We start from the raw sequence: 27,855 nt of genomic DNA, 5'->3' as shown, positions 1-27,855 counted from the left end.
TGAATTAAAATTTCAGGAACAAAAACAGATAGAAAAAGCAAATATTTTAATAGATGGTTCAGCAGCTTTTAAGTTACCGGCTATATTTGAAAACAATAAACCAGAAAGAAAATTAACGTGTAATAAGAAGAGAATGCAGAAAATATATAAACCAAAAAGAAAATATATTATGTTAGGTAATCAAAGCCGGAATAACACATTTATTGTAAATAATCATGAAGACAGTGATAATTTATCAGTGACATCAGAAGCACCACCCCTTAAATTACCTCGTATTGAATTAAAGAGGTTAGATTCCGTTATTCCCTTTAATCTTCCTTTCCTATAATATTGCAAATTGTATTAATATACTTTTTTATTTATGTGAACTGAATGAAAGTGAAGTATTCGTATTATTGTTTATAAATTATTTTTTTCAGGCTTGACGACAATTACGACCCATTTGCGTCAGCTGCTAAGCAAATGAAAGAGCTTATGTCTTCAGACACTAATATTCCGCAAAAACTTAAAAATTCTTCCAAAGACCCTAACCGAACCCTTCCTATCTTGCGTCCTACTAAAGAAAAAGCACATTCCTACCTGCGCATTACAGATAATACTAAAATGATGAAAGATACTCTTAATAAAACCTACCAAAAAACACCCACATTACAAAGAATGAAATCTTTTGGTAGCTCCAACAATGATAATACTAACAGCACAATAGGTAGTAGATGCAGTTCGTTTAGATTAAATAGAAATGACAAAAAACCTAGTCCGAAATTAAATACTACATTCACTAGATCTAGTAAGGAAAACGTCGGTACCACAGACAAAATGTATTTTAATCGTAATAGTAGTCTAAATAGGTCATTTTCGAGCTATACTACATCTAATTATAGTACACCAAAACCAAAAGATAAAATTCCAAAAATAGCAACATCAATGTATCATAGTTTCCAAAGAAATACTATAAAACAACCAGTTAAATTAGATAAAATAAAGCGACCCGAAGAGAAAACAGATTTTGTTAATCTTGATATAATCCTTACAGATGATAATTCTTCCATGACAGACAGTAATTACATTGACCCTAGACTTATCAATGAAAATGATAATTTACCCATAAATGTTAACACAATCTTAAATAATCCTGATATTATAAGTAGTATGGAATCTTTACTAACTACAGAAAATCTACCTGCTAAATTTGAATCTTTTAACACTAGTCATCAAAATAATAATGAGTGCAATGATGTTGTACAATCAAAATTTAAATTTAGAACTGAAAATAATAACATTAAAAGTACTGCCCCAACAATAGACGATTTAAGTGCTCAGTATGATAAAATTATGACATCGTTAGAACAAAGTATAGCTTCAAAAACATCCATCAGGGATGATGATTCTTTATGCGAGGACTTTGATCTTGAGGAATTCATGACCTCATTTGATGAGGAAATAAATAGACAAAAAGTTGAAAAACGAACATGCAGCTCGACAACTAGGGTAGTAAAGCAATCAGAACTGGTTGATAGTAACAGAACATCGGAATTTAATAGCATTAGTCCATCCCTTAAAGTAGTTAAAAGTAGTAGTAATGGTATGATACCAGTTAACAAGTCTATATCTCTTAATTTTAGCAGTAACAATATTGTGAGTGAGAGTCTCTTCCCATCTTCCGTAAAACGTTCCACATCCCTCCTTGATTCTATTCAGAAGAAGAACACAGCTAAAGCAGATAGTGCGAAGAATCGTAATAAAGTGGATCAACTAGAACAAGACATAATGCAATCTCTAAAAGATTTAAACAAATTTTACGAACCCGAAAGGAACGATAATAATCAGACTCACAAGGAGTCTGCTAACTACAAAACTCCAGTACATAATGGTACGACTAAACGAGATACACGCGTCAAATCTGAAAAGAAAATAAAGAAAAATGAAAATGTAACCAATGAAAACTACACGCCTAATGGTAAAACCAGTAACGACTCTGCCTATAGCAGGTTAGTCAGGTAATTCTATTTTTAAGTACGATATAGAAGGAATCCAATGCTTCGTTACTTTATATAAAAATTGTTTACATAAATATTATATAAAAATGTGTAATAAATCAAAACTTAATTATATATACATTTGCAGCCTGAATAGAATATCCCCTTCGAAGTTATCCCTATGTAATTCGAAAGAATCAAATGGTGTAACATCGCTTGAACAAATCCCTGCTGGGTCCGATTCCAGTGGCAATCACAAGGAAGATGTTCGATCTGTCTCCAGTGAAGAATTCCTCGCCATGGAACGCTCTGCTGAAATTGACGAACCCCACTCGCAGCTCGATATGCATACATCGTACAAGGAATTAGATTGTAATGCTGCTAATGGTAATAACATGTTTTATATACATTTATACTTACCTTAAAATGTACCTAAAATCTTTATGCAATTTTAATTGACTCTTAAATATTACTTACGACATTTAAGATACATTTAACATACGAATTTTTAGATGAGTAACCTATATATTTCGTTACATATACATGTGTATTGTATATGAAAATTAACAGCACGACCCATAAGTTAATTCCGGTCGATTAATCTCAATATTGAATTTCACCTAAAACTAAATTTTCCAAATTTCAGAGAAACGATCTAGTTCCCGCACATCGTGGAATCACGGCAGAAGTGGGAGCGGAGGCGGCGGCGGACAACTGAGCTCGAGCGGGTCAGAAGCGTCACTACAGCGACGCGAAGTGGCTGCGCCGCGCTTTTCGCGGTTCTGTCACGAATGCGGCAGCAAATTCCCCGTTGACACTGCCAAGTTCTGTATCGAGTGTGGTGTGAGAAGACTCCTCGTTTGAAACAACCTCGCGTGAGAACCTTCTAGTCTATGATAGAGTTGAATTAGTTATTCGTAGGTTATGAATGATAGAGATCTGTTAAAAGCCGCTGTCTAATTTTATCTCTAATGTGGCAAGCAACTGCTGAATAAGGATTTACTGATACAGTTCTGTTTATTTGTAATATTCTTATAATTTGTGTATGACGAAATATCATTGATATTGATTAAAAAAAACAGTATTACTCATATCTTAACGGGCAGAATTGTCTCCTTTACCTATGTTAGTAGAAATGCAAAAATATCTATTTTACTATATTATAAACATCAATAACAAATGAACAAAATTGTTTCATTTATGGTAAAATTCATTGCAATGCAATCTTCATGTACAATCTGCACAATTCAAATATAAAGTCTAATATATTTTTTACGATAATATAATTAGTCCTGGAACTCTTAGCATTTTCCAAAAATATAAAAAATTAAATATAGAGTATGTATGGTAGTAATGTATATGTAGATTTCTATACCTTGTTCAATTTGTAACCGTAACAATTATATTGTGTGGTTTTTGCAAACTTGATGTATTAATTATATAGTAAAAAAATCTAATCACTGGATTTATTTTTATTAAATAGTAAAAAAAAAAATACTTTTGCTATAGTATGAACAAGTGCCTGCATTTCTATTATAATTAAACCTGCACAAAGTGTCTGTCGGACGATTACATATATATAAAAAAGATTCGTCCCATATTTTATTATGCTCGCGATAAAATAATATATATATTTTTCTTTTAAATATGTTACCAAGTTACTATTGTAAACTAATTTGTGCCTTTCTTATGTAGCAAGAGCAAACTATTGTTTCTGTTGGATGTTTATTTACTAGAATTGTTGCTATTACAAGAATCGCCAAACCACTGGCCAGAGCTGTCCAAATTTATTTTAAGTATCTGTGATATATGAGAAATGTTTTATAGATCAAAATTAACTGTATTAATTTATGTAACAATTACTTTATTTTTAGCACTGCATGAATTCCAGAGTGCCAATTCATTGTTTTGGAAATGGGATTTGTCAGTTTTTTATTGACAAAAACATTTTTTTTATAGAATGTATTTATTCTTACATAACATTTTCAAGGATTTCCAGTCTCTCATCTACAATGTAGTTGGCCATTTAACAAGACTGATTTTATTTTCAAAGTTTCGAACTACGAGTAATCCTTAGTTATTGTTGTATATTGTTTTAATAAAATAACAATTTATCATGTAATAAATTAACATTTTTTTTAATAAAGTTTGTATTTTTATTTTATCCTTACCCAATAATATACAAATAATGCATGAATTATCATAAGCAGATCCATAGTTACAGATGACTTTTAGATAGGTACTTTATTCATATTCAAATAGATACTTACCATTAATACATTTGTTAATTTAATTATTATAATATGTACAAAATACAAATATATTCACATTAATTATTTATATCCAGCATTGCATATATATGCTAATATATAGGGGAACTCATGGCAAAACGGAACAACTAGATTACTTAGAAATTATTAGGGTTATCTAATGATTAGTAAGGTTAATTACTCTCGTCTTCACTCTTGGTCAATGTCGATGAACCTGCCACGTATAACAGTGAATTTTTATTGCAATAAGATTTTTTTTCATATTTTGATGTAAAAAAAAAACGCCAATTTTGATCTTACTACACTTTTTTCACATGATATCAAAAAGATAAGGACATTCTATAAAAAATCCCAAACTTGACCTATATTTTGTTGATTGTGACTAGTTTTTACTTAAATATTTTTGCCTTCAGTTTCCCTACCTTTAAAAAATATACAATTTTAGATTACAAAAATTTATTCCTTGCTTTTTAGAGAAATTTCTCAAAACTAAACTAACAATAACATCCATACACAACAATGTAAAGTTTTTATAGCCTTTTAAAATGTTAAATACATTGGAGATATTTTGTAAAATCCATTGAGTAAAATTAAAATTCAATTTATTAACATGAATAAATGAAAAAGATGCGATTAATCAACGTCATCCAATGTTGAACAGCTGCACATTCTTTATAGATTTATACATTGAAAAGTGCTGTCCTAAGCTACCTGCTTTCTGTGACTCACAGAGCCTTTGTGAGCCTGTCACTTCCTAAGGCACTTTGTCATTTGTTGAAGGTAAATAAGCAGTAATAATGATATATTTAATTATTATCTGTATAATTATTATCAATACTAAAGCCTGAACATACTCCGGTGAGCTTTTCTTGTTGGTATGACACCTTTCATTCTGAGTCTACGCAATGCTTCCCTGAGATGCTTGGGTTGTAAGGGACCAGGTTCTCCAGATTTCTCCAATACTTCTAGAGCTGTAAATAATATTAAAGTTATTAATAAAAAAACGGAAAAAAATTACTCTAATGCAAACAAATCTATGATATAATTTATTCTAGCAGATGAAAATTACATAATGATTTATATTTTATGTCAAAATAGTCTGAAACTAGTTGGGAAATATTTTATTAACTGAACAATAATGTTTATGCTCAAGATTAATGGCACTTGATGGAGTTTGGAATAGTCATTTCTAAGTTATAAAGGTGAGCTCAAATAAATTACAACTACTATTGAATATATGTGGAATATAGTTTCAAATATCATGGGGAGTTTTTTTCACATTTTAAAGCCACAATTTTTAGTATGCACCATCCAATCAAACATTCTAGAAATTATACCAACCTTCTTCAACAACTTCACCTACAAACACTTTGGCAATACCAGACATGGCAATGACAACATTCTGTCCAACAGAGCAACCGGTTATAGTTTGCATCAAGCGCTTAACAGCTGCTTTAGGAAATGCTGCTCGACGGTACATTTCATATCTGTCCAGTTGTTCTTCTGTGAAATTTGAGACTAATACTCTGAAAATTATGATTAAATGACTAATTTCATGTCTACAGTAATATAATCAATATTTGAAATATGTAATTTGATATTACTTACTGCATTTTCTCCCTTTCCTCTTCTTCCAGTTCCTTTTTACTTTTCTTCTCTCTCTCTCGTTCACTCATGAGCATCTCTTCTGTCATTTGTGACTCATAACTATTGTTTGGTGTTGGTTCACTTTGCTGAAATTCGTTAATATCTGGGATCACAATGCTGTTCTTTTGTTCTGCTGTATTTAAATTAAACCTATCTTCAACATTTTCTGTTTGAGGTTGTTCAATAAGGTGTGATGTGTCATATGTATAATCATTGATGTATGGCTCATACTGATCAGTTACATCAGTCAGTGTGTCTGGTTGTGAACTTATGAAATTATCAGGATTGTCTGTGTAGATATTGCCAAGTTCATCTGCTCGATGTACTGTTTCCACATTCTGAGAACTATCTGAATATGTTTCTACAATTTCACTTTCCACATTTGTGGTTGGAACACTTTCACCATAGTTTACCAATGTTGTATCTGAAATAGTAAAATTAAGTATTATAAAGTGTCAGCTTTTCAATAGTTTAATTTAATACATAAAATATAAAAAAGTTCAATTTATCACAAGTACAAATTTATTTAACTGACTGTACCTGTGGCTTTACATTGTATTGTGATAATAAATAGCTTATTACCTTTATCAATTCCTTCACTATCAAGAAAAGAACTATCACATGCAAAAAGAATATTTTTTAAATGTGACTTGTAGTTCCAGAGATTAGTATGTTGAAATAAACAGACTTCACATTTTGTATATTAGTATAGATAAATACTAGTAGAGGTGAAGTGATATAAATGAGAAGCTTTAATTTTTACAAAAAGGAATAAACTATTATGAACTTTTTTTACAACACAGGGGGAAAATGAGCATTTGGCTCACCTGATGGTAAGTATAATCACCCACAACACCAAAGGCATTGCAGCCGTGCAGGCCTTTTAAAAAGGAATATGCTTTTTTCTTAAACTATATTCAATGTAAGCATTATATGTATTACTTATCCTTACAGATATAATTATTGTTTGTTTTCTAATAGCACAAATTATTGTAATGTGATTATGTTCCTAATAATGAATTTATATAAAGCTACTAGCTGAGCCAGTATATAATTTAATATATAAAAATCTCATGTTACATTGTCTATTCAAACTAATTGCCAAAACTGATCAGTGGATTTTAATAAAATTTAATATGTGTGTTGTTTGCTCCAGTGTAGTTTTATACTGATAAGAAAAATTTGGGCAAGACTGTTTGCCGAGTCAGTTAAGTGTATAAAATGTAAAATATCCACTTCTATTTTTTTGACTGGGACTATAAATACTTACATTCTGGTTCATCTTTTAATAATTTTTCTTCTATTTCTAAGGATATTTCTTGAGAATCATCTTCAATGGAGTCACTGTGTTCCAATTCTTGTGCCAATTCTTCTTCTGTAACACAGTATAATCACATGTTTCTATTGTGTAAAGAAAGTACCCGCTTATAAATTGGCTGAATTCCAACTTTGAATGTATGGGAAAGAATTATACTTTTAGAACAAAAGCTAGGAACTCAGCAAAAGCTACCTACCTCTCAATCGTTCTGCCTCGGAAAGGCCATCGCTACTCGGAATATCCATATTTTTGTATTATTAAACAAACAGTGTTATTGTGGAAATACACATAAGATTATAAAAAAAATATCTCAATAACTAAAAAAGCATATTTTGAAGCAAACATTCTACAGGAGAATATAATTAGAGCATTTCAAATGTCCTGTACTGTCACTGTCACTGTCAGATATCAAAACAAATGTTCAATTTACAAACAAGACATTTGATAATATTTATCTATTGAAAGTTCTAGATATTTCTAGAGAATAAATTTTTCTAAAGTTATTTCTTAATCTGATAGATCGTCATAAACAAAAACCGAAAAAAAATCAACTTAAATATATTACAAAATTATTTCATAATGGTCAATATATTATAATAAATATTTCGATGTATTACAAAATTGAAATTTTAATTTTAGATACAGGTTCATAGTAAACGAACTCTTGACAGTAACGTACAGAGTAGGTTAGAGTCAATTATAACGAACTTTGTAGACGGTCACTTGCTTTTTATAAATTAATTATTTACTTAGTTTTCTATTCATATATATAAATTCTACACAAAATTATATATATTATATATAAATATGTAAAAATGTAATCTATCTATTACATACACACCTTACATCTAGGTACTATAAATTTCAAAAACAAGTCCTTAAAAAATTATTTAAAGAATTTCTTTGAGATTATTGCCAACTGGTAGGGTACTTAGGAGACTTGCTGTATTCTCACGCTGAATAGCTATGAAAATGCTTTGACCAAAGTATAGGCCAGTCTTTCGGCCACCAGAGGATTCCACGAGCCGGCATGAAATATCTTTTTTTGATGGATGATAATGGAATGGTAACCCCGCCTACGCTATTGGCATACTCCGGCGGGGCACCAGTGAGGAATGATAAGTGAGGGTGAAAAAGGTCAGTTAGTCTACCGTGACGAATCTAACAATAAATCAATCACGATGGTTTCCAGGGGGAACCACGAGAAGGTCGACCTGACAGGATGTATTGCTAGCAATGGGGCTACTTATCCTTGTTACTAACAATTCCTTCTCCTCCCGGCATGAAATATCTATGAAAAGACTCATGGTCTCAGAGCCCCACGGATCCAGAGTCTGAACTCCAAACGCTACAAATATATATTAATTTCCAAGGGATAATTATTTACAGCGCTTGATAGTCTCCTGGTGTGTTGCGGCGGGACCAGCCCTCTTGGATGTACTCCAAAGATAAGACGACGCCACCGTGTTGATGCAGGTGAAGTCCCATACAAGCGGACGCTCCATCCTCCAAGGTGCCAAGGACATTCCGTCAGATCTTTTGCCGTCATCAGGTATCAAACCAGGAGGTTTTAAAATGGATTTTGGGATTTACGGGCGAAGGTACGTTGGGACAAGCCAGAGACCAAGATTTATCAGCCTCAGGCAGGTTAGCTATCTCGAAATCATCGAAAAAATGTATTAGTATTTTTTACAAGGTTCTTCTACGTACCGTGCGCTGATGACAGAAAAGCTGGTAGAGAGATATGGGAGATTTGGCGGATTCCCAGGCCCCCATACCTGACAAGTAAAGAGGCCTGAGTTCATATGCGGTCTCCAAAGACGATATTAAAGAGGGAGCTCAGAATGCACTTTATTTTCTCATCCAATTTTGCGGTGAGATCTGAATATTTCCAAACGGGTGTACTACGGAAAACGTAAGTAAAGTTGTATACAAAAAGGTAGTAACGAATAATGTTATACGCTTATTTAAATTAAATAAGTCTAATTTAAATTTTACAACAGTCCGATTTTGATATTATTTTAATGTCAAAACCGTAAATAGAATTAGTATAGGTAATAAATTCTTACTAAGAAAACGTTGCACTTTACTTTTGTTAATTTAAGTTTTTTAATTATATATATAAATTTAATTTAAAAAGGTAATGTATGATGGAAATGTTGATTAAGGATATTAGCAGTGCTATAAACTGTGATTGATAGATTGACAGTTAAGTATATTGTTTTATGATTGACAGCATCGAGCGAATGCGAAACGAAAACGAATCGTTTCGTCTTGTGGTTAAGTGAATGTAAATTTCTATATAATTTAAAATTTTGTACTCCCGGTGCGGACAGAGAGTTCCATCATGAGTGCATTAATTAAGTCCTCATTATCTAGAAGCCCAGTATCATTGGTATGTTAGTTAAATAAAATCTTTGTATTGACTTTTGTTATGTAATACTAATATGTTTTGATGAATTCTTAATTATTTTCGCATCAGTATATTTGGTTATTATCCATCTAGTTCACAAATCAAAGCTATAACTTGCCGTTTTCTCTATTCATAATATTAAAATACTTTTACACTTGACACATATTCAATATGTTAAAGTATCATATTTATCACTCGCTGATAAATTACGAAATCTCAAAAAATACTTATCTTACGAAGTAAAGAATTATCGTCTATATTCCATAAAATGTTTAATGGATATATTTCCATAAAGAAAGTATATCTACAAATTCCCAGAACGACCAGATACGCCGGTGAAGTAACTAATTTACAGATATATAAAAATAACATGTAAAATCATAATCTACAAAACCAAAAGTGTACAAAATTTATTTTTGTACAATAGTTACTTATGGGAACTAACGAGAAAAGTAATTTTAATATTTCCATGAAGAGTGTAAAAAAGTGTTTAACTCATGAAAAATTCTACTTAATTCTTTTTTTTAATTTGACTTGATAATGTTTCAGGCTACATACTTGTACAGAAACCTCCACTTGTCCACTGGCGGAGCTAGTTCTCTAAAAGAGGGTTCAGCAAACACCAATACAACAAAAGCATATACAGTTATTGACCACAAGCATGATGCCTTAGTTATTGGGGCTGGTGGGGCTGGTCTTCGGGCTGCTTTTGGTCTTGTGCAGGAGGGTTTCAAAACTGCTGTTGTTACAAAACTATTTCCAACAAGATCACATACAGTGGCAGCTCAGGGTGGCATCAATGCAGCTCTAGGTATTTTTTAATCATAAATATTTAAAAAAGAAATATATATATAATATAAAAGTGGAATGATACAGATACAAGCATCAGCTTAGACTGACTTATAGCAGTCAGATAACTTGTGACTTATTTGATGAAGGAATCGAGAGTCTCTGAAACAGACATAAAGAAATATATGTAACATATCTTTAGCATTTAATTCCCTCTGTCTACCCTGCAAAGGATTTGTCATAATGATAGTTAAATTGATTAAAATAATTTATTTATATAATAAAAGTTGAATTTCTTTGTAGGTAACATGGAAGAAGACAGCTGGCTGTGGCACATGTATGATACAGTAAAGGGTTCTGATTGGTTAGGAGATCAGGTAGTAAAAATGCTCTTAAATGATTTTCTTATATATATCTTAAGAGACAAAACAAAAAAAAATTGCCAACTATACAAATATAAAATAATTTTATGGATTATTACAATAAAGTACAAAAGAAATTAACCTTAGATAATCTATGGAAAAAAATACATAAGTTTGAAAAACATATTTATATAAAATTGTCTATTGTAAAGCTTAATAATATTACTGGAATTCTAAATATGTGCTATGCTATATTCTAAAAAGTTGCTTTTGAAGTCACTTGTAAGTTACAAAATACTTATTAAAATAAATAATTAATTATAGATATAATTAGGTATGAAAATATCAACAAAAATTGGTGCATACCTACATTTGTTTTACTAATATGTAAATAGCCAAAATTACAGAATAAAAATGGCAAAAATCACTAATTAAAAATTACTATATTCTGACATTTAAGCAAAGTGCAGATGACAGATCATAAAATATACACTGCGATATAACTTATGAATTAAATATTTGATCATGAACAAGTATTCATTGTTATTTTGAGTGGACCTTGACAACTTAGCTCAATTCAATTCTTTTACTATAAAAATTGCCACTTTTAAGCTGTCACTTGCACTATGTTGCAATGAGCCAAGAATATGAATTTATATTACAATAATTTCTTGATGAAATTGTGAAATAACTTATTCTTCTTTTTAATATAATAATTATATTTCTTATTCTTATATTGCCTTAGGATGCCATTCATTACATGACCAAAGAAGCTCCACATGCTGTTATTGAACTGGAAAACTATGGCATGCCATTCTCTAGGACACCTGAAGGGAAAATATATCAGAGAGCCTTTGGTGGTCAGTCACTGAAGTTTGGTAAAGGGGGCCAAGCTCATAGATGCTGTGCAGTCGCTGATAGGTTTGTTACAATTTTTAAATAGAATATACTTTTTTTATTGTACTTGATAGATTAATGCATCAAAATATATACACTTAAATTTAAACATGTATGAATGCAATGAGACTGTCTTAATTTTGTAATTATTTTGTAATATGGAAAAATGAAGTATTACTCCTATCTGTAACAGTAGTTAGTGTTTCTGTTTACCCCATATGGTATTACAATCCAAAATACATATGTGCATGTATTAAGTGATTTCCATGATGTTTTTCATGTCTGTAGGACCTATATTACCTATAGTACGGGTGATAGTTATCACTTTCCATCAAGTGGGCCATTTAATTTGTTTATAAGAATATAAATATTTTTCATAAATTCACGAATATTATTCAACTTGTAGTTACTTAATTGTAATTATTTACTATTTCATTTCTGGATTATTATCTTTATGGATTCTTATCTCTTTAATATTGTTACATAATTATAATATACATACTACTGTATAGACTCAACACAATTTAAGAAAGTTAATATTATATTATGTATTAAATTTTGAGTTTAATTTATATAAAAAAAATAAACACACATCTAACCATAAAATAAGGTATGTAGGTGGAGATGCATGAGAAATAATATTTTGTTTTTTGTTAGAACTGGTCACTCCCTACTCCATACCCTATATGGGCAATCATTAAGATACGACTGTGAATACTTCATTGAATATTTTGCCTTGGACTTGCTTATGGAAGATGGTGTCTGCAAAGGATGCATTGCTATCAATCTCGAAGATGGAACATTACACAGGTAAAATTGTCCTTTTTAAAATGAGATAGGTTCAAAAGATATATATTATATATGGTACTTTATATTATTAATCTTATACAGAAAATCACAACTGATTATGTGAAGTATAAACACAAATGTACAATAAATCACAATGTTCTCACATAACACTCCAGTATTTTACAGTAGATATATTTATATCAACTGATAGAAGATAAACAGAAAGTGGATATGTTGTTATCTAACGCTTTTCTGTATGGTACACATTTGTAATTTAAACATACCATACATTTTAATTTTTTCTCTTATCCTATGAGTTCACCCATAATATTATTTTGAGACAGTTCTGTCGAACAACATTGACTACAGTTCTGGATCTCAAAATCGAATCTCAACCTAAACCTCTATTTTTCAAATTCATATTTAAATAACGAAAAGACATTTTCAAATTGAAAATGTATTAAACAGTGGAATCGGTCAGGTATTTATTATAATAATTTCTTTTCTAATAATATAAAAAAGTATATTGTCACTTGCTTCGCGGTCGTGCCGTGCTTGAACCGTTGTCCATTTATCAGATTAACGATATCTCACAGATACCGAGACTCGCATAGATGATCTAGAAATTTGACATTAGACGATGCCTCACTGTTATTTCACTAGAAATAAGAATAATTTTAATCAAATAAACTTAATTATAAGCATTTTTGAATAGTATTTTTTATGATACTTTCGCCACTTCAGAATGCAATTTCAGCTGTGAGGAACGGGCAGGACTCAACTGTTTCTTTTTTTAAACAATAGTAGATACACTCACTAGTATTACGAGAGTTTATGTTTCACTATTATATTATCGCAGATTCCAAGCTATGAACACGATCTTGGCAACGGGCGGCACAGGCCGATCGTACTTCAGCTGCACGTCAGCCCACACGTGTACCGGCGATGGCACTGCCATGGCGGCGCGCGCCGGCCTCCAGAACGAAGACATGGAGTTCGTGCAATTCCACCCTACAGGTACGCCGGCGTATCTAATCAATTATATGGATTTAGATATAATATGTAATAAAATATGACTAAACTCTTTTTTATATCAGCTATTAGAACCCTAATGGCATTAATTCTACTAGCATTTGTTTATTTTTTAAGTTATATACTTCTACTACTGATACTGATATGGATTCCTAAAATGGTTGCACAATGCCTATGGATATAACATTTCTGATAATTTTTCATGGTAAATCAGTTTATTCGCGATAAAAAAGGTAGTTAAGATCGTAAATGAACATTGAACAAAGTTCATGTTTATTATATCTGCAAATATTATATTATGCTTATAGAATTATACATCAATTTTATTTTACTGCTTTGGGACTTAATGATTCACTACTTATCGGTGTTTAGATATAGCAGGTGTATAATTGCTAAACAAACGAGCAACTATAGTAAGTTGATGCTGCATATGATTACAAATTTGCACGATAGAGTAATAAATTAAATATGGCAATAGAGGGTCTGGGTGCTGTGAATCAAGCTCTTTATGCCATGAAGCTTGGCAATTACCAAGTGATGCCTGTGTTGTTGCAAATGTTTACAAGCTGTCTTGGCCACGAAGCCAAACTTATTTATATAAAAAAAGAAAAAACTATGAAAACACTCGTATTTTGTAATCCATTTATCTTGCGATTATGACTTTAACGACTTTTAACCTACAGCGACACCTACATTCAACGTGCTATCAATAATTGATTTTTTTACATCACAACTAGCTGTTTTACATGCGACTTTGCCCATAGCCATTAGTTTCTGATTATATTTTTGAAAAACTTTTTTATTGTTTACTAGCATTATTTAAGGAAATCATTGTACAAAATTGAATAATAATAAATAGGAAAATGATGTTAAGAATTATTATACAAAATATTCTTATTCTAAATCGAGGAGACTTGTTCCTTGATTTAGAAATATGATACTTTGTATTGATCAATCAGTGTCTGACTGTCCAATTTACCATTTATATTGTACGTAACAATATACATTGGAAAAGTGAACTTCATCTAAATCTATTAATAATATCAATTATGAAATTTATATATTATTTAATTGTAATGATATCACAAACAGATTGCTCGTCTGCATTGATTACGATTTTATTACAGTATATATTTGGTTTTTTTTTTTGATGGGTAAAATGGTATACAACCCGCCTGCGAAATATTAAAAATGTTAAAATATTGTCGCTGGCGGAGCACCAGTGAAGGGTGATAGATGAGAATGAAAACAGGCATTTATTGCCCATTTTGATAAATTCATCAAATTAACCATGATAGTTTCTAAATTTCGCGAATTTCATTTCGACCTGGTTGGGCATATTGATCCGCAATAGGATTCTCAGTCTCCATTACTAACAATCCCTTATTATAGTATATATTTGGTTAGGTTTTTTTTTCTAGATAAGGATATGTATCTTTACAAATATTTTCTTATCTATTTATTATCACGTCGGCTCTCTTACAACTTAGTGAGCAGAAAAAAACAGACCAAAAATCTCAGTCCTTTCTCATTTATAACTTGTATCTCGTATTTTCATCTGTCTCATACCTTCATCTTACCGCTTAGAATAGCTGTGGTGAGTTTAGTTGAACAACACTTGACTGAGGTCTATTGGTCCCAACCTCATTCTCAGTCATTGCCTCTGAATTTTCCAAATTCATACTTGGATCCTTTTATTAATGACTAGCTGTATACCACGGCTTTACCTGCGTAAATAAGTATATAAAGTATCTTGTGTTAAGCCTATCTTAATAATATAACCTACCTGTGCATAATTTTAATCAAATCCGTTAGTAGTTTTTGCATAAAAGATTAACAAATATCTATTCTTCCATCCATCGTTACAAACTTTCACAGTTATAATATTAATAAAATTGTCACTTTTCCCCACATCAGAGGGCACGTAAAGTTGTCTTCTAGTAAAGTATTTAAGAGGGGTGTAATGAATCATGTCTACACTAGCCTGTCTGGTGCCAACCTCAGGATACGAGCCTAGCTTCAGAAAGACATGTCTGAGCGTATGCGTGATATGCACTTTTTTTAAATAATCTAATTTTAAATTCTCTTGACATCATAGTAGTACACATTGTAGAAGCTTGTTTTTTGCACCCCTTTAGGTATATACGGTGCCGGCTGTCTCATGACGGAGGGTTGCCGTGGTGAGGGTGGTTTCCTGGTGAACGCCAAGGGCGAAAGATTCATGGAACGGTATGCCCCTGTCGCAAAGGACTTGGCCAGCCGAGACGTTGTCTCGAGGGCCATGACTGTCGAGATTATGGAAGGTAAGTCAGCAATCTTAAATATTATTATAATAATTAACATAAGCCATTGGGAAATCATTAACATAAGACATTGAATGTGTGCCTCGGCATAGAATGGGCCACCCCTTCCTTTCCCGAGGGTGTTGCAAGAGACTTCTAAGGGAGGTCGAGGGATGGACACCAGCTAAAAGCCTAACTGCGGTTGTCAACTCGCCTGCCAAGCGTGATAACTACTGGCGTGGCAAACCTCCCATTATGGAAAAGGCCTACGTCCAGCAGTGGACAGTTAACGGCTGAAATAAACATAATAATAATAATTGGAAAATCAAAATGTTTATAAAATAGTAGTGGGCTGATTGTGGGTTATGATGATCAGCTGATTAGCAGGTAAATTGCTTAAAAAATTACCACATGAAGGGTTCAAAAACTCAAAATTCATAAAACCGATAAGTTCACCATTTTCTTAAGAAATCTGTGTCGTATAATTTAAAATTTTACTGTATAATAAAGCATACACAAACGTACAAATAAAACTGAATATTATTCTGCATGAAACCTTGTCTATGAATTGATAGTTCAGTGAAAGTATTATTTTAAAACTCACTTTAGTTAGACATAGAGAATATCCCTTCGGAATTGATTAAACTATTGAATTATAGAAATAATTATTAATAATTTAAATAAAATAGATGAATTGCTAATTATTAATTGTAATAACATCGCACATTTATATTTATATATAATACAAACATACTTTGTTAAATAAATAAATAAATATCTTAAATATAAATAAATATCATATCTTAAATATTTGTTAATTAAGTAGTCATATTACTATTTGAAAACTGAAATATGATATAGACTTAAACAATCGCAACACATATATTTTATTAAAAAAACATAAGTGGTTCTTATTTATGTTTTTTTAATAAAATATATTTCTTTATAAACATCTATACTGACGCTTTTTGATGAATTAAATTGAATTATAACTCCGCATGCAATATTGGTATAAGTAAGAAATGATAGATGAACACAAAACTATTTGGCACTTCACATTCACTACAAAATAATTACGATACTGTACAGAGGAACCGCATAAAATTCGACCTAACATCTCTAGTAATAGGACTCCTATTCGCATTCCTACTTCCCAATATTCCCTCTCCAATCTCCCCCTCCCGAGGTACTGTAAGTACTGTGATTAACTCGCCCAAAATTCCAAATTGACCATTTAAGCCACGAAGCGCTACTAGTGTAGATTTATCTGTGCTATACTATGCTACACTAGTGGAAATGGGAATTGAACTCATGACCTCGCAGATACGGGTCCGATGCTCTCATCGGTACCGTAATTTGCGGATGTTAGTTGCTAACTGATTATAGTTAATTTTAACATTATAAACAATTGTTAACACCCAGATAAATCTAAAAATAATTTGCAAGGGTCATATTATTCTAAATTATCGGCAAATTAAGTAGCAATTTAAATGTTAATTAATTTATTATATTTCTCTTTGAGAATATTTATCTGGCATATGCTTTGAGAAATATAATCATCATCATCATCATTATATCAGCCGATAACTGTCCACTGCTGAACATAGGCCTCCCCCATAAGGTAGGTTTTACCAATAGTTGCCATGCTTGGCAGGTGGAATGACAACTGCAGTTTGGCTTTGATGATTTTTTAAGAAAAACCCTGCTGGCCATCCCTCGACTATTAAGTTCCCTTAGTCGCCTCTTACGGCACCTACGGGAAAGAAAATGGTGGCCCATTCTATGTCGAAACCATATGAAGGATTGTCAAACTGTTTATGAATCGATGATTTGAATTGAATAAGATAACTGCTAAATCGTATTACGATAATCTATTTGTATATGTTCAAAAATTAATTTCAAGTTGGGTTTATTCTGCATAACACCAATTTTAACTCACGTTCTTAAGTAAAAGTTATTCAGTTTAATTTATATTATTACTGTTATACCAATTTAATCCAAAAATAAAGTCTTCTTCTGGTCTGATGTTGTTTTTAAATTATCATATTTATATGTCTACTTATTGTACAGTCAGGTTTACTTGATCAAACAAATTCTTTATTTGCAAAAATTTCAAGTTATTATGATGACACAATATTAATTCTCATAGAAGTTCTGTATTTATAATAATGATCTTGATGTTCAGGCCGCGGATGTGGTCCCGAGAAGGATCACGTGCACCTGCAGCTCCACCATCTACCACCTGATCAGCTGAAACAACGCTTACCTGGTATCTCGGAAACGGCTATGATCTTCGCTGGCGTTGACGTTACCAAAGAACCTATTCCCGTCTTGCCCACAGTACATTACAACATGGGAGGCACTCCCACTAACTTCCGCGGTGAGGTAAAGACACTTCAAAGATTTTTTTTTTTATTTGTAGTTACCATACATTTGTCATCTCAGAAATGTCTCATGTGAAATTGATTTTAATTTAATGCGCTGAAGAGGGATTTTTGTCCGCGGATAAAATTTTCTTCTGTTTGATTTTTCTGAACAGATTTTAAAATCCGAGGGACAATAGACGCTGTTTCTTTAAACTTATCTTTAAAATGAAAATGTCATGTTGATATCAGAACAAAATCTTTATTGTAAAAACCAATTTGAACTGAACCAATATAATTTACTTATATAGATATTAGTCAAAATTATTATAATTTTAGTTTATAATGTGATCAATAATACAGTAATTTCACGTAATTATCGAATTAAAATATTAAATTAAGAGATAGATTTAGAGAAATGCCTCAGAATCGGCGCTTTTGGTGCACAGATTATATATCACTTATAATAAGACATTTAAAATTAAATGCTCTAATACACACGTCTTGTGCAGTACATAGCCTATATTCAAATGTTGATTGCGAATTTTGTTCGTAAATATTATAACCTGCCTTAGAGGGACTAGGATAATTGCGGTGATCCTAAATATAGTTCTAAATATAAAGAAATTTTTTTCATATTTGAATTGTCTGATCATTTGTCTTAAGCTTATCACGTAAATTCTACTTTTCTGATACCGAACGATACATCAGTTGCTATGTTTGTTAATTCGTATCATCTCTTTGACAAACAATATTTTTCTTAACATGAAATAGCAAACTAATAGAAAATGGTAACAGGCACCTATAGACAACGATATACTGTGTGTAACTCTCAACATTTGTACATTGAGATGCCCATAGTACCACTTATGCGTTGCCATTTCTGAGTTCTAAAATGTGTTACTACTGCCTCTATATCTTTTAATTTATAACTTTAAAGGTCATACAACACCATAACGGCTCGGATCGCGTAGTGCGGGGACTTTTCGCGGCCGGCGAGGCGTCCTGCGCCTCGGTGCATGGCGCCAACCGACTCGGCGCGAACTCACTCCTCGACATTGTGGTCTTCGGCCGCGCATGCGCACAAACTATCGCCGAAGTCAACCGGCCCGGCGATGCGCAAGCGCCGCTTAAAGACGTAAGTTATTTCGTTATTACAGTACCTATCGATCGTGTTGTTTTACTTTGTACATACTTTACATTATTTACTAGTCAAAATGAAAAATAAATTTGACAGCCACCTTCTTCAGACAATGTCTTCATACAGAATAAAAAGTATTTATAACTTTATAATATTGTTTATGTAATTCTTTACTTTTATTAAATTTCATTATTATTAAGTAAAATATAATATGGCGGCCATTAATTTAGGATTTTGCTACATAATAACATTCAATTGTTACTGGTATGGTATTTCATTACTCGTTAATACAGTAAAGAAATTTTTTTACAGTCCACAGGCGAAGCAAGTATTGCCAACTTGGACAAAATTAGATACGCGAATGGTGCCATTCCGACGGCAGACCTGCGTCTGCGCATGCAAAAATGCATGCAAAAGAACGCAGCTGTGTTCAGACAGCAAAATACACTTGAAGAAGGTAACATTGATTTTTAATAAGTTTTTTTTTTTTTTTTATACCACTGTGGTGGCAAACAAGCATACGGCCCACCTGATGGTAAGCGGTTACCGTAGCCTATGAACGCCTGCAATACCAGAGGTATTACGCGCGCGTTGCCGACCCTGAAGAAACCTCTTTACCCCCTTTTGAAGAACCCCATGCTGTAGTCTCTCGGGAAAACCTCGGCAAGCTCATTCCATAACCTGAGTGTTCGTGGGAGAAAGCATCTCTGAAACCGCGTTGTACGCGACCATTTAGGCTGTAAGGTATGAGGGTGAACTCCCTGTCGATGGCGAGCCGTACGATGATAGAAAGTGGCCGTAGGCATCATATCGAACAGTTCCTCTGAGCACAATCCGTTGTATAAGCGGTAGAACACGCAGAGTGAGGCAAAATCTCTCCTAAGACTTAAGGGTTCAATACCGCTTGCAAGCATGGGATCATCGACAATTCTCATAGCTCGCCGTTGCACTGAGTCGAAGGGTTCAAGCTGGTATCTAGGTGCTCCCGCCCATAAGTGACAGCAATACTCCATATGGGGCCGGATTTGCGATTTGTAAAGCATTACTATTAACATTTACTATTCTTAGAAATATCTCATGATTTGTATAAAAAACTCAAAATTAATTTCATACAAACTGTATTTCATAATACAAACAATACACCTCTTCAATTTATAGGCTAGACTGATCAGTAACAACGGTTTGGATAAATAATTGCACATATGAACTATAGAAAAAAACAGCTGCATCTAAAAGATTTGTCCACACAAATTGGGAATTAAAGTATTATGTTAATTAACTAATTGCTAATTTGGTAACTTACTAATTGCTTATTGATGTAAACATGACAATCATATCCCAATAATTATTAAGTATTAAAAAAAATCGATGTTGGCGAGACTTGAACCTACACCTTCTAGGCAATTCTGGGGCCAGTGTTTTTACTTCGAAAATTTTCAATTAATAATAAATAAAGTATGATTTTCATATTTTAGTAATATTTCTACTTATATCAATTCGTAATCAATAGATTGCCTAATATCTAATAATAAATAAAAAAGGTTTAACATTTCCGAATACATTATCGCCACACACGTTACTAATTAAAGGCTGGCTAGTGTAGTTTGAGCGATAGTGTAAACTGTCGCCGATAGATGACGTTCAACCATCTCCGTGTAGACACCAAGCATAGTGATTGTTAATTTTGAACGGATGACCAGTAAAGCCACTGAACTCTTGTCTCCACTGAGTTCTCGTCTCCACTGAGTTCTCGTCTCCACTGAATCCTCGTCTCCACTGGGTTCTTAAAGATTCTTACGGGTATAAATTCCACCCATTTCGAAATTTTTCAATCTCTTAATAATTATTGACATGTTTTTAATATTTTAATAATATTTCTACCCAGAATATTGTTATGGTTAAACCATTCAAGTTTTAAATTACGTATGATTAAGTAATAAGCTTTTGAACTGTTCCAATCATGTTCCTTGAAAAAACTTGTTTATTTTCGTAAATACTGTAATCGGGTTGTGGTTATATATTAAAATTAACACTTATTCTATGTATTATATTTAATTATTTATATAAAAATAGTATGATGCAAGCTCTGCTTAGTTTAAAGTTAGGTGGTACTGTATGATATGTCTAAGGGTATTTATTATTTACAATAACAGGTCAGCGTCAAATCCACGAAATCTACAACCAGATCAAAGACGTCAAAGTATCAGACCACTCGCTGATCTGGAACAGTGACTTGGTGGAGACTCTGGAACTACAGAATTTGCTCATCAACTCGGTACAAATCGTGGAGGGTGCGTTGGCGCGCGAGGAGTCGCGCGGTGCTCATGCTAGAGAGGACTTCAAAACCCGACGAGATGAATACGATTATTCCAAGCCTTTAGAAGGACAGGTCAGTACAATCATGGCACATAACATATTATATATTTTTTATCCTATCGCACATGGGTAAAGCTATGATATATAGCCATATTTGGATCTTTATGACTCTTTCACGTAAAAACTACTCATTTAATTTAAATGAAATTTGCCACATGGTCAGGGTAACTTATATGTTAATATATCCTAATTTCGAAAATAAGTAATTTTATGATGACTAATTCACGCGGGCGAAGCCGCAGGAATAAACTACTAGGTAAGGTATATTACTAAGTGCACCTTTTCAACAATATTCTTATTTAGTTCATAAATTATTCAAATAAATTTAAATTCAAATAAATATATAAAGAAATGCTTTTCGAGCATTTACATACATTGTATCATACAAAACATACAATTTGATACTATTAGGTATTGTGATGCACAGCGTCATAGCTAGTGACTAAGATAAATTATTACATCCAAAGCATTAATTTGAAATTTCCACCTATTTGATAATTTCTATTACTTTGTCAACATTCTTATCCATATAAGCGGTAAATATAACGACCCACTTTCACTGCTTTACTTGTTATAATTTTGTGATAATAGTATTAAATGGAAAAACTAATAATTTATTTTGTATATGTATATATTTTATTGCAGACCTGTAAATTATCTAGTGGAAATATAGTTGATCTCTTAACCTTGTGATAAACTAGTATTGCGTGCTATTAAAATTTAATTCGATTTGCTTGTGTTTCTATGTTCCAAATAAATATAATGTATATAAAAGAAAAAGTTCTAATACCTACGTTGATTGTAATCTAATATATATTTTTAATATATAAAAAATACCGTACCTTAATATATAATATATAATGAAAACCGTATGTCAGTCGAAATGTCGGAAGCTTACAAAAATAAAATCATAGTAAATGTCTCGTTTTAAATGTAAACAATTTTGTCACTGTCATTACCATAACGACAAGGGTTCATGTCCTAGTGCTGAGATAGGGTTTTCTTATTAGTAGAGGATCTTACTATTTTCACGTTCATGGGTGGCTTGATACTTCATCTTTTCAAATTGATTTAGTTTAATTATCTCCCAAAAAAAAAAAAAAAAAAAAAACATAAAAACAACAATTTTCCAGGTTTACTCTAGTTTTAGTCTATTATTTAATCACTAGTATGACTCAATCAGTTTTTTCTTCAAAAACAAAATAGTATGTCACATGTGTAACTGTATATTTGATCTAACTAAAAGGTGTCAAAAATCCATCTATAAAAAGGTTCGCTGGCCAAAATGCCTGATTAATGTTATGATTATTGAAATCAGTTTCTTTTAATCGTACAAATATTATAAACATGAACGTTTGTAGAAATGTTTATATGTTTGTTATTCAATCGTGCTTAAACAGTTGAACGGCTTTGAATGATATTTGATACACTGATAGGTCATATTCTAACTTAACAAACAGTAATCTATATCGATTCGCGCAGGTAAAGCTGCGGGAAACAGCTAGTCTTATCTAGTTAGATAACCTACTTGTAGTTTGTTTACACATGTTGCCATTTACAAACTATTGTTAGGAAATTATATTACAATAACAATGACCTGACATAGAATTTATGTGATTACGCTAATTATTATTACCTTCCCTGATAATTAATGGAAGCTGAAATAAAGGTCAACACGTAGAGTTATTTTTGACATTTTAAAATTCTTATCGTGTTTTATGTAAAATCTGAAATCTGCTATAAACTACTTACCTAATGTTCTTATCTCCAAAATATTGTAAATCGCGGCTAAGATACACCACTGCAAAAAAAAGGACAATTCGAAATAAAATTCAATCCTATACTAAGCCACTGGCGGCTTAGTATATGCATTCTCTTATAGAAGAAACTAAATTCATCAGGAATTAACCATGATGATTATCAAGGGCTTTTTTTTAATGGATGATACTAGAATGGTAAACCCGCCTTCACTAACGGTGCACTGGCAGGGCACCAGTGAGGGATGATAAGTAAGAATCAAAAGGCAGATCAGTTAGCCTATCGTGATGAATACGCCTGGAATTCAGCACGATGGTTTCCACGGGGGCCACGTGGAGGTCGACCTGACAAGGTATATTGCTAGCAATGGTACTGGTGGTCCACATTGCTAACCATCCCTGCCCCTTGGTTTTTAAAGGGTGCCACGTAGAAACCAACTTAACGGGGTATATTTTTATGAGTGATAATGAGATCAAACACCATTGATTGGTATACGCTGGCGGGACACTGATGAGAGATAATATATGTGATGCAGTAGGCGATGATGAAAACAGGTTAATTTTTTTATGTTACCAAAGCGGCAAACAAGCCAACAACCAGTTTAATGGTAAACTGTAACTGTAACTTATATACGCCTACAAAACCGAGGATCAATTGGATGCGCAAGGGATGCGTTGTTAATTATTGTTATTGTAAATAATTCATTATCCTTGTAACAATAAATCACTTTACATATTATTTCTTATTTGCATACTCGTTAATATTAGGTACTGTCTTATTCTCCTTCTAAGGATTCTTAACTCTTGTTCTTATGCTATTATTTAATTGTAGACAAAGCTGCCATTCGAGAAACACTGGAGGAAACACACACTGGCTGAGACGAATGTAGAAACCGGCGAAACTAAGCTCTCGTACCGACCCGTGATAGATAACACCCTCGACCAACAGGAATGTAAAACGGTACCACCGGTCATAAGGACATACTAGACATCAAAATATGTAAGTATCTGCCACATTTTGACTGCAGCTTCATTATTTGTATTGAATTTGTTCTTTATTGACTTTGAATTTTACTGATTTAATAATAATGTTTACAGTAATTTACTCTTAATGCCATTGCAATGTCTATTGATTAATAAATCCGAGATCGACAGACATTGCATTGGGTTATGTATATATGTTATTTCTTATTCAATGTCAAAATTGACAATCTCAATCTCATACAAAATTTACTAAACTCTAATTGGCGACCGAATAAAGGTTATAAATAAAATAGGCATCGTTGGAAAACCGGCATAAGAAATTGATATTTAAAAGATTATTTTAACAGAATTAATCTAATTATTGGTATCATTTAGTAAACAGTATCTGTGCTAGGTTTAAAATTCTTCAAACATAATTATCTCAGATCCAATAATAGGTACTTACAGCAATAAGTAGATAATAGTGCACGAGGAGTGTTTAAATTTCCAAATATTGATATTTCTTATTTATAACCAAAACTTTATGTTGTTTTAAATTGGGTAGATATAATGTGTATAGAACAATGGTATCCACGTACGTGACCTGACGCATTAGACCACCATTAACTGTATTTTAATCTCAATTTGTTTCAGGTAATAATTCTGATACTGGGTGCTAGTTTCTCAATTCTATATTTGCACGTGATCACTTTGGCTGCATTATTATTTATAAAATAATTTTTTTTAGATTAGCTTGTTTAAGCGCCACAACATCGTAAAATAGTGTCCGGGTTTAGTATCCAATATGCAATTTTGAACAACGTTAAAGAAAAACAATGCAAGTGCACACATTTACACACATCAAATACAATTGTATAAGTGTAATTATATTTGTAACATAAATCAGCATTTATTGTGGTTATAAATGTTTTATAATGCCCTCGATAGAAACGCGGTACTTAAACGTTATTTTGTAAATTACTTACGTTTTAAAAACGTAAACGTTTTAGCTAATAATTGAATAAGATCATTATACTGGATGAGTTACTTCTCGATTCTAAAAGTAATTTTAACTCGCCAGAATGTGAATCTTTAATCTTGTATAGTTTTAATTTATTTCGGCAAATATCAGGCAACACATAGGTATAATTTATATTTAAAATTGTATACAAAAATATGCATGCATCAACGTGAAGAGTACCCTACCTAACATTGTTTTATATTAAATTTCACTATTTAAAGTAGCAGGCATTTAAAATTTGGAAGTCTTTGATTAAATTTGACAGAAAATGGGCAATTTACGGCGAAGCCCGAGTATTTCAGCGCACAGAGGGCAAATTAATAAGGTCAATGATGGGGCAACCCTAGTACTTTACTACTGACATTAATCAATAAACGAATATAAATAAAATATCCTAGCTACACATGTACCTTCCTCTATATACTAAAATCATCGATTTTTTTATTTAATCATGTATTTATTGTCATTGAAATTTTTTAAGAAACTTATTTTTACAGTATTACCTACTACATATATGTATTGGTACAACGTTGTGTAGATTTAAGGATACAAATTTGGATTATTATGTGAATATAATGAATTGAAATAATACTTGTTTTTGTTTTTTTTTTAACATATATTATTTTTAAATCTTATGTTCATTTTTAACTATGTCGATCTATATTACGGTCTATACATTATATATTATGATCATATTAATTGTAAAAAATAAGTGAGGAAGAAAAGGCAGGTTAGTTAGCCCATCGTGTTGAATTGAACTGAAATTGAACACAATAGTTTCCAGGGGGACCGCAAGAGGTCGGCCTGACAGGATATATTGCTAGCAATGAGGCTGCCAGTCCCCATTATTATCGATCCCTTTTCCTCGTCATTAACGCACATGTCTCGCCCTTGCTGTCTAGGAGCAAGAGATTGCTATCATCATGGGCCCCATTGCTAGTGTAGATTACCCTAATCAGGTCGACCTCCGCCCGTTCACCCCTAAAAATCAGCGACGAATTCGCCAGAAATTGAACAATGTTTAATTTAGTGAATTCATCACTGATTTATGTTTATTTACCTTATTCAATGGTATCCCGCAAGTAATACTTTCTAACCACATCTTAAAGATTTCGAATTAATGGAATACTTATAGAAAATGATGAACATATTGAGTTTATTAAAGTCCCGTTTTATTATTCAGTTATATATAAAAACAAGCATACGTTTTAATATTAATGTCTTAAATATCGTTTCACTTTAGTATGGCAGATAAGAAAACCAGTAGCTACTATAAGATAAGGACTAGGCCAGTACAATCAATCTGGTAAAGCTTCTTTTTAACCTACTTCTAAAAAGTGGTGGTTATCAATTCGCCTATAATCTGATGTTTTATGCATATTTATGCGATCAATCGTCAATTTCGATTTGATTTTGGCAATTATTTTTGCAGTCGATAAGTTTTACTTCTGTGAACTAAAGTCACTGTTTTTTTGCAAAAAAAATCAACTTTCAGTAATAATATATAAGGTATGTAATGATAGAGGTAGATTTTTTAAATACATCGTATTTAACAACATATATAAAATAAGTTTTCTGGAGTCTGAATACCAAAAGAAATATACATAACAATTAACAATATATTAAATACCTTTGCACCAGTACGTAGTTATATACCCTTCACCTACTTATTTATGAGTGTTAGGTTTACATAATATTATAAAAGCATTGCACAATAATATTATATAAAATATCACATTTGTTAGTCCCTAATTTAAATATAGATTACTTACATTTTACATAACTATATTTACTGTTTTGTCTTAATATGCCTTGGAGAAAATTGTTAACTGTTGCCTATAAATAGATACGAATAACATCATGGATATCCGTTCTCCGCTTAGAACTACTACATATAAAATTGCTTAAAGAAACACCCGTGATTGTCAACAAAGTTGCATCCTAAGAATTCACGTTATATCATTTGGTTTGATAAGAAACACTAAAACATTATCTGTGTAAGTAGATCATTGTATTATCTATATATTACATTATATATCTATATATACATATTACGTCGTTACATATATGTTCTTACGAAGTTGCTCAGAGAGCTATGGAGATAGCTATGCTCGGAGTATCTTTGCGTAATAAAAACTGAAATAAGGATATCTGCGGAAAAAACCAAAGTGATCGAAATAGCCAGAAAGATAAGCAAGCAGAAGTGGTAATGGGTTGGTCACAACCAATGAAGAATAAAGGTCCCGATCCGAGAGTGGTATCCCCGTACTGACAAATGCAGGGTAGGGCGACCCCTCACTAGATGGAGTGGCGACCTCAAATGTATTACAGAGAATCAGTGGATGCAGTTGGCTCGGGACCGTACCTTATAGCAACCTGTGGTGAAGCCTTCATTCAGCTAAGATGATGATGATGAATTAGATCATTGTCTTCATAACAACCCATTATTATCGTTCTAC

General features: G+C 32.1%; 3 protein-coding genes across 8 annotated transcripts in view; 2 read left to right on the top strand and 1 right to left on the bottom strand.

The window, feature by feature from the left end:
• Positions 1–4,122, top strand: part of LOC113516026 (putative uncharacterized protein DDB_G0277255) — a 47,939-nt gene extending 43,817 nt beyond the window's left edge. For 5 of the 6 annotated variants that reach the window (XM_052901024.1, XM_026900365.3, XM_026900360.3 and 2 more), the window contains 3 exons: positions 420–1,997; positions 2,125–2,363; positions 2,623–4,122. In XM_052901024.1, the coding sequence (XP_052756984.1) occupies positions 420–1,997; positions 2,125–2,363; positions 2,623–2,840 (2,035 nt within the window). In that variant the 3' untranslated portion in view covers positions 2,841–4,122. The remainder of the gene's footprint in view (positions 1–419; positions 1,998–2,124; positions 2,364–2,622) is intronic. The other variant, XM_052901022.1, reaches the window with a different exon arrangement.
• A 919-nt stretch (positions 4,123–5,041) lies between these two features.
• LOC113516028 (transcription initiation factor TFIID subunit 11) lies at positions 5,042–7,616 on the bottom strand. Its single transcript, XM_026900369.3, has 5 exons — positions 7,408–7,616; positions 7,164–7,268; positions 5,855–6,317; positions 5,588–5,772; positions 5,042–5,217 (listed from the first exon to the last, which is right to left on the bottom strand). Exons 1-5 carry the CDS (start codon positions 7,454–7,456, stop codon positions 5,084–5,086), a joined length of 936 nt encoding a protein of 311 aa, XP_026756170.1. The 5' UTR covers positions 7,457–7,616; the 3' UTR covers positions 5,042–5,083.
• A 1,825-nt stretch (positions 7,617–9,441) lies between these two features.
• LOC113516027 (succinate dehydrogenase [ubiquinone] flavoprotein subunit, mitochondrial) lies at positions 9,442–25,987 on the top strand. Its single transcript, XM_026900368.3, has 13 exons — positions 9,442–9,606; positions 10,174–10,435; positions 10,717–10,790; positions 11,521–11,696; positions 12,330–12,482; positions 13,321–13,478; positions 15,632–15,796; positions 17,961–18,160; positions 19,079–19,276; positions 19,592–19,736; positions 21,433–21,668; positions 24,245–24,412; positions 25,030–25,987. The coding sequence occupies exons 1-12, from the start codon at positions 9,559–9,561 to the stop codon at positions 24,398–24,400; spliced, it is 1,971 nt and encodes a 656-aa protein (XP_026756169.2). The 5' UTR covers positions 9,442–9,558; the 3' UTR covers positions 24,401–24,412; positions 25,030–25,987.
• The last annotated feature ends 1,868 nt before the right edge of the window (positions 25,988–27,855 follow it).

Source organism: Galleria mellonella, unplaced genomic scaffold, assembly GCF_026898425.1.
Source record: "Galleria mellonella isolate WM207_F2 unplaced genomic scaffold, CSIRO_AGI_GalMel_v1 utg74, whole genome shotgun sequence".
Classification (NCBI taxonomy): Eukaryota; Metazoa; Arthropoda; class Insecta; order Lepidoptera; family Pyralidae; genus Galleria; species Galleria mellonella.
Note: the sequence above shows the minus strand (reverse complement) of the source record. Positions and strands in the feature narration are given on the sequence as shown.

Coding starts and splice junctions, on each gene's coding strand:
- LOC113516028 (XM_026900369.3), bottom strand. CDS start 7,456: ATGGATATTCCGAGTAGCGATGGCCTTTCCGAGGCAGAACGATTGAGA. Junction 7,269..7,407: donor CGAGGCAGAACGATTGAGAG/GTAGGTAGCTTT, acceptor ACTGTGTTACAG/AAGAAGAATTGGCACAAGAA. Junction 6,318..7,163: donor ATTAAAAGATGAACCAGAAT/GTAAGTATTTAT, acceptor TTACTATTTCAG/ATACAACATTGGTAAACTAT.
- LOC113516027 (XM_026900368.3), top strand. CDS start 9,559: ATGAGTGCATTAATTAAGTCCTCATTATCTAGAAGCCCAGTATCATTG. Junction 10,791..11,520: donor CTGATTGGTTAGGAGATCAG/GTAGTAAAAATG, acceptor ATATTGCCTTAG/GATGCCATTCATTACATGAC. Junction 21,669..24,244: donor CCAAGCCTTTAGAAGGACAG/GTCAGTACAATC, acceptor ATTTAATTGTAG/ACAAAGCTGCCATTCGAGAA.